The sequence below is a fragment of the Sus scrofa genome, chromosome 5, assembly GCF_054392235.1.
Source record: "Sus scrofa isolate SSC_HxYL_T2T_F1_AM1 chromosome 5, Sscrofa_HxYL_maternal_Yorkshire_Landrace_v2.0, whole genome shotgun sequence".
NCBI lineage: Eukaryota > Metazoa > Chordata > Mammalia > Artiodactyla > Suidae > Sus > Sus scrofa.
In genome coordinates, this window is record NC_139387.1 from 36,959,621 (window position 1) to 36,975,226 (window position 15,606).

General features: G+C 39.9%; 1 protein-coding gene across 4 annotated transcripts in view; it reads left to right on the forward strand.

The window, feature by feature from the left end:
- Window positions 1-15,606, forward strand: part of NUP107 (nucleoporin 107) — a 52,782-nt gene that overhangs the window by 20,348 nt on the left and 16,828 nt on the right. For all 4 annotated transcript variants that reach the window (XR_014803569.1, XR_014803570.1, XM_084956318.1 and 1 more), the window contains exons 9-16: window positions 208-279; window positions 664-752; window positions 5,815-5,893; window positions 7,988-8,101; window positions 11,731-11,821; window positions 11,954-12,030; window positions 14,623-14,682; window positions 15,422-15,567. Coding sequence is in view for 2 of the 4 variants with exons in the window: in XM_084956318.1 (XP_084812444.1) it covers window positions 208-279; window positions 664-752; window positions 5,815-5,893; window positions 7,988-8,101; window positions 11,731-11,821; window positions 11,954-12,030; window positions 14,623-14,682; window positions 15,422-15,567 (728 nt within the window). In the remaining 2 variants the exon portion in view is untranslated. The remainder of the gene's footprint in view (window positions 1-207; window positions 280-663; window positions 753-5,814; window positions 5,894-7,987; window positions 8,102-11,730; window positions 11,822-11,953; window positions 12,031-14,622; window positions 14,683-15,421; window positions 15,568-15,606) is intronic.

A 15,606-nucleotide genomic window follows, 5' to 3' on the forward strand; every position in this document is an offset into this window, starting at 1 on the left:
ATTGATCTGGCAGTTTGAAATTAATTTATAAAAAAAATCTTCAAAGGTGATTATATAGATACCCTGTGTTAAAATGGTTATGGGTGGTCAAATATATACTTATTTCATACTCTCTTTTACTTTTCTGTTGAAATAATGTTCTTCGAGCATCTTTTCTTTCTTTCCTTCAAATAATGTTTTTAATGAGCTTTTTTTTTTTTTTTTAAGGCTTTTAATGCCAGTGAAAAAGCAGTTGTGGAAGCATTATTTCAGAGGGATTCACTTGTCCGACAATGTCAGGTATGACTGGAATTCAAAAATCTGTTTTATGAAATATGAAGAAAAGGCACATGACATAAAAGTTTTTGTAATTTTTTTTTCTTTTTGATTTTTCGATTTATAATTAAAAGGAGTTAGGAACCTTGTTCTTTGGTTTTGAAATAATAGCCCTTGTATTTCCAGGAATAGCCTGTTAAAAACTGTATTATTCTGGGAGTTCTCTTGTGGTGTAGTGGGTTAAGGATCTGGTGTTGTCACTGCAGCAGCTTGGGTCACTACTGTGGTGCAAGTTTGATCCCTGGCCCAGGAAGTTCCACATGCTTCAGGTGTGGCCAAAGAAAAATTTCTTTTGAAATTAATGATAAAGATTGTATAGTTAATACTCTTTTCTCCCCCCTTTCCTAGCTGGTGGTGGATTGGTTAGAGAGCATTGCCAAAGATGAGATTGGAGATTTTTCTGATAATATTGAGTTTTATGCAAAATCAGTATATTGGTAAGTCACTAAACTTCTGTCCTTGAAGTAACTTAATGTTGGTTTTGTTTATTCATCTTTAAACAAATATTTATTTGGTTCTTACTGAACTCAGTGTTCTCTGAGCAAAAAAGATAAAAACTCTGCCTTTATGGAATTTATAAACGTTTAGTAGAGTTACACAGCTAATAAATATATACCCTGTTGGGTATTAAGAGCTTTGAAAGAAAAAAAGAATCAGAGTTGATGGATAGAGGATGATAATGAGAACTACTCTTAAGTTGAAGGGGTGACCAGGGAAGGCCTCTCTAAGGAAATAATAGGTATTCAGAGTAAGAGGCTTTTAAGAAATAAAAGAGGAGTTCCTGTCGTGGCGCAGTGGTTAACAAATCCGACTAGGAACCATGACGTTGCGGGTTTGATCCCTGGCCTTGCTCAGTGGGTTAATGATCCAGCATTGCCGTGAGCTGTGGTGTAGGTTGCAGACGTGGCTCGGATCCCGTGTTGCTGTGGCTCTGGTGTAGGCTGGTGGCTACAGCTCCGATTGGACCCCTAGCCTGGGAATCTCCATATGCCGTGGGAGCGGCCCAAGAAATAGCAGAAAGACCAAAAAAAAAAAAGAAAGAAATAAAGGAGCCCTTCTATGCAAATTCTGAGGGACAGGTGTTCTGGGCAAGAATAGAACTGGAGAAAACTCTAAGAAGGTAACGTATTTGCATAGAATTCCTGTTGTGGCTCAGTGGTAATGAACTGGGCTAGTATCAATGAGGACTCCGGTTTGATCCCTGGCCTGGCTCAATGGGTTGAGGATCTGGTGTTGCCATGAGCTGTGGTGTAGGTCACAGACATGGCTCAGATCTGGTATTGCTGTGGCTGTGGCATAGGCTGGCAGCTGCAGTTCCAATTCAACCCCTAGCCTGGGAACCTCCATATGCCATGGGTGTGGGCCTTAAAAAAAATAAGTAAAGGATTTGCATAAGAAGTCCAGTGTGAAGATAGCAAAGAAAAGAATGGTAGGAAATGAGATTGAAGAGAGCTCGTTCATGTAGGACTTTTACAAGCAGCCAAGGTAAGGGTTTTGGACTTATTTCTGAATGTGATGGACAGCCTCAAGGATAAAATCATGACATAATCTGATTTGTGTTTTCTATGCATTCATTTATAATTTACTTACTTATTTTGGGGATTTATCGTTATTCAGAATGATAAAGAAATCAAAATAAATGATAAATTTTAAAACTATATATTAGCATCACAAAATGATACACAGAAAAATGGCATTAGTTAGGCCCAACATTAATTATCAGCTTGGCATATTTCCATAATATTTTAAAAATTTCCCCCCCAATATTTTCTAGCTGTGAACACTTCGATTACCTTCTCAAATGACAGTTTTTTGTTTTTTGGTTTTTTTGCCTTTTTGCCTTTTTCTAGGGTCGCACCTGCAGCATATGGAGATTCCCAGGCTAGGGGTCCAATCAGAGCGGTAGCCACCGGCCTACACCAGAGCCACAGCAATGTGGGATCTGAGCCGAGTCTGCAACCTACACCACAGCTCATGGCAACGCTGGATCCTTAACCCACTGAGCAAGGCTAGGGATCGAACCCACAGCCTCATGGTTCCTGGTCAGATTCGTTAACCACTGCGCCACAATGGGAACTCCCAGTTTTTTAATGTAACCATTTTTATTATCGTATAGCTGATTTACAATGTTGTGCCAATATCTGCTGTACAGCAGAGTAACTCAGTCATACATACATATATATATATACACATTCTTTTTCTCTTATTATCCCCCATCATGTTCTGCCCCAGGAGATAGGATATAGTTCCCTGTGCTATGCAGTAGGACCTCATTGCTTATCCATTCTAAATGTAATAGTTTGCATCTACTAACTCCAAACCCCCAGTCTATCCCATTCTCTCCCTCCTCCCCCTTGGCCACTACAAGTCTGTTCTCTATGTCAGAGAGTCTGTCTCTTTTTTGTAGATAGTTCATTTGTGCCGTATTTCAGATTCCACCTGTAAGTGGTATCATATGGTATTTGTCTTTCTCTTTCTGATTTACTTCACTTAGTAGAATAATCTCTAGTTGCTTCCATGTTGCTACAAATGGCATTATTTGATCCTTTTTTATGGCTGAATAGTATTCCATTGTATATATGTACCACATCTTATCCATTCATCTGTCAATAGACCTTTAGGTTGTTTTCATGTCTTGGCTATTGTGAATAGTGCTGCAGTGAACATATGGGTGCATATTATCTTTTTGAATTATAGTTTTGTCTGGATATATGCCCAGCAGTGGGATTGCTGAATCATGATAATTCTGTTTTTAATTTTCTGAGAGGAACCTCCATACTATTTTCCATAGTGGTTTTACCAACTTACATTCCCACCAATAGTGCAGGAGGACTCCTTTTTCAGCATACCCTCTCTAGCATTTGTTAATGATGGCTGTTCTGACTGGTGTGAGGTGATACCTCATTGTAGTTTTGATTTTCATTTCTCTAGTAATTAGTGATGTTGAGCATCTTTTAATTTGCCTACTGGCCATCTATATGTCTTCTTTGGAGAACTATCTGTTTAGGTCTTCTGCCCATTTTTTGATTGGGTTGTTTATTTTGTTGTTGAGTTATATGAGTTGTTTGATTTGCATTTTTAAATAATCGCTTTGCTATAGTTTCTTTTTTAAAAAGAATTTTTACTTATTTATTTTTGCTTGTTAGGGCCACACCCACAGCACATGGAAGTTTCCAGGCTAGGGGTTGAATCAGAGCTGCAGCTGCCAGCCTACACCACAGCCACAGCAACACAGGATCTGAGCCACATCTGTGACCTACACCATAGTTCATGTCAACACCAGATCCTTGACCCACAGAGTGAGGCCAGGCATTAAACCTGAAACCTCATGGATCCTAGTTGGGTTTGTTAACCACCAAGGCACAAAGGGAGCTCCTGCTGTAGTTTCTTAATCATAATTTGATCATCAAGAAAACACTTCTGATACGTTTCTAGCTACTTGTATTTTGTGTTTTTTTGATTTCCTTTCCATATATCCTTCAGTACTTCTAAATTATTTTAAGACCTTGAAACCAGAAAGCACCCCTAGGTTAAAGGGACAATTTTTTTCAAGACTCAAATAAAAAGTTCAGATTGCCTTTGAATTCAGTAGATTATATATGTACAGAGTCTACAAGTTAATTATTTTTCCTCTGTTTAACTAGAAAATTTGTGCTACCAAATGTTTGTTAAAAATTAAATCTTGGGAAATTGTGATTTTTCTGAAAGAAAGTTTCATTTTCAGGGAAAAAAATTTTTTTTTTTTTCTGTCTTTTGGTCTTTTGTTGTTGTTGTTGTTGCTATTTCTTGGGCCGCTCCCACGGCATATGGAGGTTCCCAGGCTAGGGGTTGAATCGGAGCTGTAGCCACCGGCCTACGCCAGAGCCACAGCAACGCAGGATCCGAGCCGCGTCTGCAACCTACACCACAGCTCACGGCAACGCCGGATCGTTAACCCACTGAGCAAGGGCAGGGACGGAACCCGCAACCTCATGGTTCCTAGTCGGATTCGTTAACCACTACGCCATGACGGGAACTCCAAAATTTTTTTTTAAGTTAAAATGTCCTGTTAATATTTTTGCAAGTTTTAAATTTTTTTTTTTTAAACCAGTTAGTCTCTTTTTTTTACCAATCAGTAGAAGAGACTAGAGATCCCAAAACAGAGGCACACTTGTATGGTCATTTGGTTTTCAACAAAGCATCAAAGCAATCTAATGGGGAAAGGCACGTCTTTTCAACAAACCACACAGAAAAAACTGCATATCTATGTGAAAAAAATATTAACTTTGACACCTCCCTCATACTATACCCAACAATTAATTCAAGATGGATCATAGTCCCAAAATATAAAAGCTTTTAGAGGAAATCATAAGAGGACATCTTTGTGACTTGGGGGATAGGCAATTGTTTCTTAGACAACAAAAAGCAGTAAGGGGAAAGAGATTGATTTGACTTCATCACGATTAAAAACTTCTCATTGAAAGGTATTGAAAAAATGAATTGGTAGCAAGCCACAGACTGGAAGAAACACAAAGAACCTGTAGTTCACAAAGAACTACAACTTGGGGAGTTCTCGTTGTGGCTCAGCTGGTTAAGAACTCAGCATGGTGTCTGTGAGGATGCAGCTTTGATCCATGGCCTCACTCAGTGGGTTAAGGATCCAGTGTTGCCACAAGTTGGGTGTAGGTTGCAGATGCAGCTTGTCCTGTGTTGCTGTGGCTGTGGTGTAGGCCTAGAGCTGTACCTCCGAATCAGCCTCTAGCCCAGGAACTTCCGTGTGCTGCAGGTGCAGCCCTGCAAAGGGGGAAAAAATAAATAAATAAAAAGAACTACCACCAGGTAACAAAATGATAACTGAGTAAAAAAGCAAAGATTTGAACAGATACCTCACAGATAGACCAATGTGGTATGAAAAAGTACTCAACGTCATTTATCACTTGAGCCCTTTTCTGTTTAGCATTCTGCATGTTTTTTCTGAGTTTGTACTCTTTCTTTTTTTGACTTGATTTTTTTTTTTTTAAGACCTATTACAATTGCTCCTTTAAAAAAGTTGTAATTAGATTTCCTGTTGTGGCTCAGCAGTAACGAACCCAACTAGTATCCGTGAGGATGTGGGTTCACTTCTTGGCCTTGCTTAGTGGGTTAAGGATCTGGCGATGCCTCGAGCTTTGGTGTAGGTTGTGGACATGGCTCAAATCTGGCATTACTATGGCTGTAGCTTAGACTGGCAGCTGCAGCCCCAGTTCAACGCCTAGCTTGGGAACCTCCATATGGCAGAGGTGCAGCCCTAAAAAGAAAAACAAAAAAGTTATACTTGGGAGTTCCTGCTGTGGTGCAGTGGCTTAATGATCCAGCTTGTCTCTTTGGAGCCATGGGTTTGATCCCCAGTCCAGTGTGATGGGTTAAGGATCCAGTGTTGCTGCAGTTGTGCCATAGGTCGCAGCTCTGACTCGGATTTGATCCCTGGAACTTCCATATGCTTCTGGGGTGGCTGAAGAAGAGTCGTACTTTTTCTTTCAGGGAAAATACTCTGCATACCCTGAAACAGCGGCAGCTACCTTCTTATATAGGAAGTGTCCGTCCTCTTGTCACTGAATTGGTAAGTATTCTTTGAAGTGAAAGTTGTCCTCAAAGTTAAGTAATTCCCCACCCCCGCCCCCCCAAGGACTGAGAATTTTTCTTTTGGATCTTAGTTTTACTTTCCAGAAGGATTGCATGTATTATTTAACTCTAAAAAGTACCAAGTTGCATATGTATTTGAACCTGTCTGTGGCCTATGGATTATAAGTTGTAAAGGAAGGTATAGGAAGTGTTCCTGATTTTCCAACATTAAAACAAATTAATTTTGACTGAATAGCAAGATTTGATTCTTCAACTACAAGGTGGTGACCTATATAAGCTCTTCTATATAGAAAGCAGAGAAAAAAAATAAAGCTTTGTGAATTGTTTGAGGTTAGAAAGATCATTCTAGAATATGAGTAATAGGAGTAACAGTGGATTTGAAAAGAATGGGAGTCTAATTATTATAGTAATGAAGGCGCAGAGCTTTGTGATAGGTGGAGGCCTGTGAATTAAATGTTTATAGTGAAGAGTAGGAGAAATAAGTAACAATTGAAAAAATAGGTAAAATTCCATTTGGTAACAAAAGTGGGTTTTGATGAAAATTATGGGGAAACTACTGAAAGTGCTTATAAAAAATTGTAGCAAAATCACCCTGTAGCAAGCAACTAAAAATCACTTACTCTTAATAATCTGGAAAGCGGTGATTTCCTTTTGCCAGAAAGAGTAACTGTGTTCCACGGAGTTACTGTCGTGGCCTAGCAGAAACAGACCTGACTAGTATCCATGAAGAGGAGGGTTTGGTCCCTGGCCTTGCTCAGTGGGTTCCTCCATATGCTGCAAGTGTAGCCCTAAAAAGACAAAAATTAAAAAACAAACAAACAAACTGTGTTCCAAAATTTAATGACTATCTGTCTCCAAAATATTTATGAAAGTAGCCAGTTGACCTATTATGCATTCCATTTTCTGAATTGATATTCATATTACCATACACTCAGTTACATTTGGAATGAGAATATTTCCTCTCTCAACAGTCATATTCAAATAGTTTTTCATCTGAAATTCATCATGTAGATAATGTTGCTTTTTGCTGCAGAAGTGAGGACTGTATGTTATCCCAAAAGTTTCAAGACACATTTCTTTTTATCTGTGAAAGGTAGTTGGTAGGAATAACTGTTTGAGGGAGGAGGTATTTATCTATTAGAAATCTGTTTTAGGGAGTTCCCGTAGTGGCACAGCGGAAACGGATCCAACTAGGAACCACAAGGTTGCAGGTTTGATCCCTGGCCTTGCTCAGTGGGTTAAGGATCCAGCGTTGCCGTGACCTGGGTGTAGATTGCAGATGCGGCTCAGATCCCGAGTTGCTGTGGCTCTGGCGTAGGCCGGCAGCTATAGCTCCAATTTGACCCCTAGCCTGGGAACCTCCTTATGCCGAGGGTGAGGCCCTTAAAAAAAAAACAAAAAAAAAGAAATCTGTTTTAAAAATTTTTTGGCCGTGCCTATAGCATGTGGAAGTTTCCAGGCCAGGGATCAAACCCATGCCACGGTAGTGACAATGCCAGATGCTTAACCCCCAGCACCACTAGGGAATACCTAAAAAAATTTTTTTGGGGGGGTGTTGGTGTGTTTTATGTAGCATTAATCCCATACTGGGTTCTCTTCTTATATGTTCTCAGAAAGAACAGCTAAGCATGTTCTAGTCACAGAATGCATCGTGATTCCTGCAGTTTCTCCTCTATGTTCATTCTCCATCTAGACCTAATGCTAATGCTATTTAGGTTTATCTTGGCCAGGTGGTTGATACAGCAGGGTAAAGCTCAAGCCATCTTGCATTATGAGTATGATTTCTAAAGTTGCCGGCTGGGCTAGTAGTGTTTCTGACTTGCCTGACCAGGGCACTTACTTACCTTTGTGGGCCAGTGGCACATGTTTTGAATAGCCAGCAGACAGTTTTGTGGCTATGTGGAATACTAGAGACACTTTCATTCCCTTTGTTACTTAGCTAAATTAAATGAATTTATTTCAGTATTTAAACTCCGGAGAGATTGATCATCTCTTGGCGATGTTTAAATTGTATGTACCTGTAAAGGGTTTGGAGGTGATGGTTTTATTTATTTGTTTGTTTGTTTTGTAGGATCCTGATGCTCCCATAAGACAGAAAATGCCCCTCGATGATCTGGATAGAGAAGATGAAGTCAGATTACTCAAATATCTCTTCACTCTCATTCGTGCTGGAATGACAGAAGAGGTAAATGATGTGTATACCTTGCTTGTTTAATATCAAGAAGTCACAGACTCTAAGTTGGAAGGGATCTTTGTGACCGTCTAGTATGTGTCTCCTCAGTGCAGTAGCTTTTTCACAGTATTTCTGGATCTAACTCCTGTGTGAACATCTCAAGTGATAAAGACCACATTGCTTCAGAGAGCCGTGCACTTTAGTTTGTACAACTCTGGTAGAAAATTCTTTATATGAGAAGTCAAACTTTGCCTTCTCGTATTATACTGTGTACCCTGAGCATAGCCCCATTATTTCTAGTTTGCATTTTAAGAGTTAAGAATAAGTCTGACCCTAACTGTTTGTCTAGTTGACACTATTAAGCATTTGAAGACTCTGCTGCCCTCAGACGTCTTCCTTTTACCTTCACCTCTTTAAATGTAACCTCCGTCATGATAGTTAAGATCTTATACCTAGAAGGTGAAGTACCTAATTAGACAGCTTCCTGGATGACTTTGTGGACTCTTTAGTTGAAGCCGTCTGATAAATAGGACCTTCAAGCCTCAGATGTTATGTTGTACCTCTTTTGCGGTACTATTGGCAGTGTTCTCCAGATAGAAATGTTAATTCAAAGTGTTTCTTGTTCTTCTGTGTTACAAATCACTGGCATATGTTATGTAATTTCTTTTCTTTCTTTTTTTCTTTTCTTTCTGTCTTTTTAGGGCCGCACCTGTGGCACATGGAAGTTCTCAGGCTGTAGCTGCCAGCCTGCACCACAGCCACAGCAATGTGGAATCTGAGCTATGTTTACGACCTACACCACAAGTCACGGCAACACTGGATCCTTAACCTACTGAGCGAGGCCAGGGATTGAACCTGCATCCTCGCAGATACTAGTTGGGTTCGTTACCACTGAGCCCTGACGGGAATTGCGTGTAATTTCTTATAGTAATAACTCTTAGATTATTAAACATCATTCGTATTTTTTAATTAAGAAAAGAAGTAACATGTACTCATTTATTAAGTCCAGCCTCTCTGTGCAGGATACTAGGAATCACAAAATGGCAAACAAGGATGCACTTTTAAAAACAGAAAACAGGAGTTCCTGTCACGGCTCAGCAGTTAGAGAACCCGACCAGCATCCAGGAGGAGGCGGGTTTGATCCCTAGCCTTACTCAGTGGGTTAAGGATCCAGCATTGCCGTGAGCTGTGGTGTAGGTCGCAGACACGCTTCAGATCCTGTGTTGCTGTGGCTCTGGCGTAGGCCGGCGGCTTCAGCTCTGATTGGGCCCCTAGCCTGGGAACCTCCATATGCTGCGAGTGCAGCCCTAAAAAGACAAAAAAAGACCACCAAAAAAAAAATATATATATATATACATATGTGTATAGTTATAGTCACATTACTGGAAGACTTCAAAAACAAAACTCTCAAGGTCCCACTACCTTTATGTAATCACAAATAGTGGGCTTTTAAAAATTTACTTATAATCCCTTTTGTACCTCTTTTTAACAAAATTATTAACACAGTATACATTCAGATTTTGTTAACATCTTTATTAAGATGTAATTCAAATACTATGTACAGCTCACCCATTTAAAGTGAATAGTTCGGAGTTCCCTTCATGGCTCAGTGGTTAATGAACCCAACTAGGATCCATGAGGGTTCGGGTTTGATCCCTGGCCTCTCTCAGTGGGTTGATCTGGCATTGCCGTGAGCTGTGGTATAGGTCACAGATGTGACTTGGATCCCGAGTTGCTGTGACTGTGGTGTAGGCCAGCATCTGTAGCTTCTATTTGACTCCTAGCCTGGGGACTTCCATATGCCATGGGCATGGCCCTAAAAAGCAAAAAAAAAAATAAATAAATAAATAGTTCATTAGTTTTGGTATATTACATTATTGTTGTTTTTTTTTTCCATTGTCATAAAAGATAAATAACAAAATTTGTCATTTTAGCCATTTTCAGGTGTGAACTTCAGTGACATTAATTACATTCACAGTGTTGTGAAACCATCACCACTGTTTCTAAAACTTTCATCACCCCAAACAGAAACTCTGTAACCATTACGCAGTAATTCCACATTTCCTCCTTCTCTTAGCATTTGGTAACCTCTAATATTTTTCTCTGTGAATTTGCCTATTCTAGCATTTCATATGAGTGGAATTATACAATATTTGTTTATTTATGTCTGGTTAATTTCACTTAGAAAAATGGTTTCTAGGTTCTGCATTCAGATTTTGTCCTGCCTTTTTTAGATAGCGTATCAACATTTTTTGAAATTTTTTTTGTGTTGCTACATAGCTTTCATAATTTTTAAGAGCCATAAATCCAAAGTGATATTTGAGGTATGATACCTTTTAACTGGTTGTATTCAGATTCTTTAGGTTCAAATCATAGAAACCCAACTCAAATTACTTACGAGTAGGGGTTGATTGGCTTATGGAAGAGAGAAGTAAAGAGGTTATATCTGGCTATAAGCAGGTCCAGGGGCTCAGAAGGTGTCATTAGGTTACTGTCTCTCCCATGCTGTTGACTCTGCCCTCCTCTCTGTGGCGTCATTCTCAAGAAGCCACTTGTGTCAGTGATGGCCACCAGCAGCTCCAGCCTTACATTCTCTTAGAAGCTAGCAATCCCAGCAAAAGAAGTATTTATATCTCCAGCAAGAGTCCTGGGAATGATTCTTACTAGGTGACATGCCTAACCCTGGAGTTCAGAGATGGAATCCACATGACTTACCCAAACCATATGAACTAAATGAGGAAGAACTGGTTGCTAAGAGATAGTGCACCTATAAACATGTATCTTTCTCATTGGTGTATTAAGCTCATCTGGCTGGTTACATTTAACTTAAATATCATGAGTTCTTACTATGGCACAATGGATTAAGAATCTGACTGCAGCAGCTCAGGTCACTATGGAAATGCAGGTTTAATTCCCAGCCCAGAGCAGTGGTTAAAGGATTCGGCATTGCCACGGCTGCAGCGTGGGTCACAGCTGTGGCTCAGATTCAGTCCCTGGCCCAGGAACTTTCATATGCTGTGGATGTGGCCATTTTAAAACAAACAAACAAACAAAAAAACAACATCAGGAAATTGAATGAGTAATAGCACCCTGTCATTATGGAGACTAACAATGTTTTTGTAATGCTTTTACATAAATCAGGGGTCATCAACTTCTTTAGCCCATTTGTCTCTAGCAGAATTAAAGAAGGGCAGAGACCACAGAAGGACATGCATATGGGTAAAATGAAATACCATTACTAATTGCCTACACCATCCTGTGATTAATTATGTAATTCTGTCAAAAATGGCTGGTACTGGAGTTCCCGTCGTGGCTCAGTGGTTAGCAAATCCGACTAGGGACCATGAGGTTTCAGGTTCGGTCCCTGCCCTTGCTCAGTGGGTTAAGGATCTGGCATTGCCGTGAGCTGTGGTGTAGGTTGCAGATGTGGCTCGGATTGTGAGCTGCTGTGGCTTTGGTGTAGGCCGGCGGCTACAGCTCCAATTTGACCCCGAGCCTGGGAACCTCCATATGCTGTGGGAGCGGCCCAATAAATGGCAAAGAGACAAAAAAAAAAATTGCTGGTACTTTTCCCCAAGGCACAAGTGCTTCTCCAGTACTGCATTGGTTATGTCACTAACTGCTCTTTCTTGTTTCTAAAGGCACAACGACTCTGCAAGCGTTGTGGTCAGGCATGGAGAGCTGCAACACTTGAAGGCTGGAAACTCTACCATGACCCCAATGTTAATGGAGGTACTTTTAATAGATTTTATTCTTGGTTTAGCTCTAAGAGGATATTTTGTCAAGTATAGCTTTTGTTTTTAGACATTGTCAAAATAAGGAAATCTCATTTTAAACTATAAACTTTCTTTTACTATTTTGTAGGAACAGAATTAGAACCTGTTGAAGGGAATCCTTATCGATGCATTTGGAAAATAAGTTGTTGGAGGATGGCAGAAGATGTAAGATATATATTTACTGATACTGATTTTTACTCTTAACTCACTGAAGGTCTGCTGAAGACACTGTGAAACATTTGAGAGTAAATAAAAACTGAATTTCCTGTTTTCAAAGAGCTTCCAATCAAACTTATAAATAAGGGTGGGAAGGCTTACCTACTAATCAGAATTATTCAGACACTAAGAATTAAACACTGATAAAAGGCAAAAATACCAAAAAAAAGTACCAACCAAATCCATAGAATAGGCATTGGGCTGGCTTCCCGAGAGAGTATAGAATTGAACTTTTAAAAATTAGTAGGATTTGAGTTGTTGGAAAAAGCAGAGGAAGGAATTCTAGGTAGGATGCCTAGGTTGGGAAACTCAAGGGCAGGCAAGTTTACCAGGTTAGGGCAGAAGGCTCACAAAAGGAAATATGATCAGTTCTGTTATGACATGACCTATGCATTCCTAAGAATCATTACAGCATGAAGAACTGTGCAGAAAACCCACAGGGCTTTTAGGGGAAATGGAGTTAAGAGCACTGTACTCAAAAAACATCCATGATACATAAAAAGATAAAAACTTAAATGCAGTAGCACAATTATACGCTGTTAAACAGTTATGAAATACATAAACACTGCAATAAATATGGCACTTTACCTTGAAATAGAACTGAGGTTTGCTTGTGGAATTGGGGTGTCAGAGTTGCAGCAAAATTGTAACACTTGCTGTAGGTGAATTTAGCTTTTAACACACTTGGAGAACTCAGGAAGCTGGTAGGTGTTTGAGGTGTGTCAGTTTTGTCTATTTCTAAGTAGTTTGGTTCAGCTAGATAGAGTTTTCTGCATTCAGCTCGTGTGTCTTATACACAAAATTGGGCATAAGCAAATGGGAAATTTGTACTATGTTCAGATTATTCCTTGAGGAATTCCCACTGTGGTGCAGTGAGTTGAGAATCCAGGGGAGTTCCCATTGTGGCGCAGTGGTTAACGAATCCGACTAGGAACCATGAGGTTGCGGGTTCGATCCCTGCCCTTGCTCAGTGGGTTAACGATCCGGCGTTGCCGTGAGCTGTGGTGTAGGTTGCAGACGAGGCTCGGATCCTGCGTTGCTGTGGCTCTGGCGTAGGTCGGTGGCTACAGCTCCAATTCGACCCCTAGCCTGGGAACCTCCATATGCCGCGGAAGCGGCCCAAGAAATAGCAACAATAACAACAACAACAACAACAACAACAAAAAAAAGACAAAAGACAAAAAAAAAAAAAAAAAAAAAAAAGAATCCAACTGCAGTGGCTCAGATTGCTGTGGAGGCATGGGTTTGATCCCCCGCCTGGTGCAGTGGGTTAAAGGATCTGGCATTGTCCCAGTTGTGGCTTAGGTCAGAGCTGCAGCTCAGATTCAGTCCCTGCCCTGGGAATTTGCATATGCCGCTGGAGCAGCCATTAAAAAAAAAAAAAAAGCATTCCTTGATATGTCAGTTGCATTGGAACAAGTGCCCGTTTTCAAAACAAGCATTTTAGCAGAACTGACTGTAATGGGAAATATTGAAAAGGGTGAATTAAACGCAGGCAGTGGTGGCCCTCACGTGCTGTTCTAAGGAATGAAAACTTTATACCATAGATAGTGGTGAGCCATCAAAAACCAAGAGGGCGGAGTTCCCTTCATGGCGCAGTGGTTAATGAATCTGACTAGGAACCATGAGGTTACAGCTTCGATCCCTGGCCTTGTCTGGGTTAAGGATTCAGCGTTGCTGTGAGCTGTGGTGTAGGCTGGCGGCTACAGCTCCGATTAGACCCCTAGCCTGGGAACCTCCACATGCCACGGAAGCGGCCCTAGAAAAGGCAAAAAGACAAAAAACAAAAAACAAAAAAACCCAAGAGGGCACATGACAGCAGTACTTTAAGATTAGCATGGCAGTGGAAGATAGGCTTAAAGTTGAATGGACTAATAAAGGCTGAGACGCTAGTTAGGAGCCTGTCAGAATTATTCAGACACTAAGTAATGAGGGCCTGCCCCAGGTTAGTACTGAGAGTGGAAAAGAAAGGAACAAAAATGGTTAGGACCAGAGATTGGAAACAGAAAGCCAAGGAACACTCAGTTATATAGTGAGAGTCTCTGAAGTCTCTTGTTTGGACGATGAAAAAATGAAATGCCATTAATAGAATCCAGAAGTAAAATGAAAAATTTTGATGAATTTAATTAGTTCCCCTTAGGAATTTGATGCAAACTGATGCATGGCAGCTCCAAGTGCCTTGTTTTGATGTTATTCTTAGGAGATTATCAGGTAGTATTAGGTATTTAGAACCTTAAATAGGGGAAGACATCTGTAGAGGTTCTATATGGAATAAAATTTGACTCTAATAAATAATCAAAGCATCCGTTAGAGTTGGGTCTGCTTTCACCTTGTATTTGAAATTTAGAATTCAACGTTAACTATATCAAACTAAGAGGTCTTTCCTTTTTATTACCCCACTAGGTCTTTTAAAAAGTTTAAAAACTGTCAGGTGCATAAATAAGTTCAGTTCAAAAGACACTGCAAAATTCTCCATTATGAAAAAAGTTCACATGCTAAGAAAAACAAAGCTCAACTTTTTTTATATTCATTGTATTTCAGGAACATTTTAATAGATACGAGAGAGCAATTTATGCAGCTTTAAGTGGGAATCTCAAGCAGGTATGTGGTCTATTTTAATAATTCTTTTTTCCCCTATAGAATGAAATCAGATACACAAAATACTCTAATAAAGTATATTGTAATCATGTAAGGTTAAGCTGCTTTCTAAGAATAGCAATGATAGGAGTTCCCTTGTTGCACAGCAGGTTAAGGATCCAGCCTTGTCACTGAAGCAGCTCAGGTCACTGCTTGGGATCCCTGGCTTGGGACCTACCATTTGCTGTGGGTGTGGCCAAAAAAAAAAAAAAGAACAGCAATGATAGAGATAATCATCAAATAGAGTGACTTGAGCTGCTTAAATTGATGTATTCCATGTACCACTTGATGTTTTTAATACATGAAATCTGATTTCAGTTTCTTCTAGCATTGTAAATTTAATTACAATACTTATTTCTTGATGACTTATGGTACCCATAGCTTTATCCAGAAGTGTACTGCATAAAGCACAGTGACTATGCTACATTTTACAGCAGCTATTTTGAGGGATATTTTCAAAATTAGTTGAAATACCATCTTATATCAGCATGGGAAATGAATGCTGTTGTGAACTCATTATGGAAGAAATCTTAATAATTCAAACATCTTAGAAGATGTGGTGGTGGGGGGAGCTGTGATAATTTACATTCCTAATGTTTTAGGTCATTAGGTGCCTTTATGGTCCAGAGCAATGGGTGTAACTGCTATTCCTGTCTCTTCTGTTGACTGTATCTGTGTGTTTCTGTTTGAAATTGGGGGAAAGCTGCTTCCTGTCTGTGACACCTGGGAGGATACAGTGTGGGCCTACTTTCGGGTGATGGTGGACAGTCTGGTAGAACAGGAGATCCGAACATCAGTAATGACTCTGGATGAAACTGAAGAACTCCCTAGAGAATATTTGGAAACAAAGTGAGTTTATTGGTTTGTTTTCATCATCATCATTTGTAA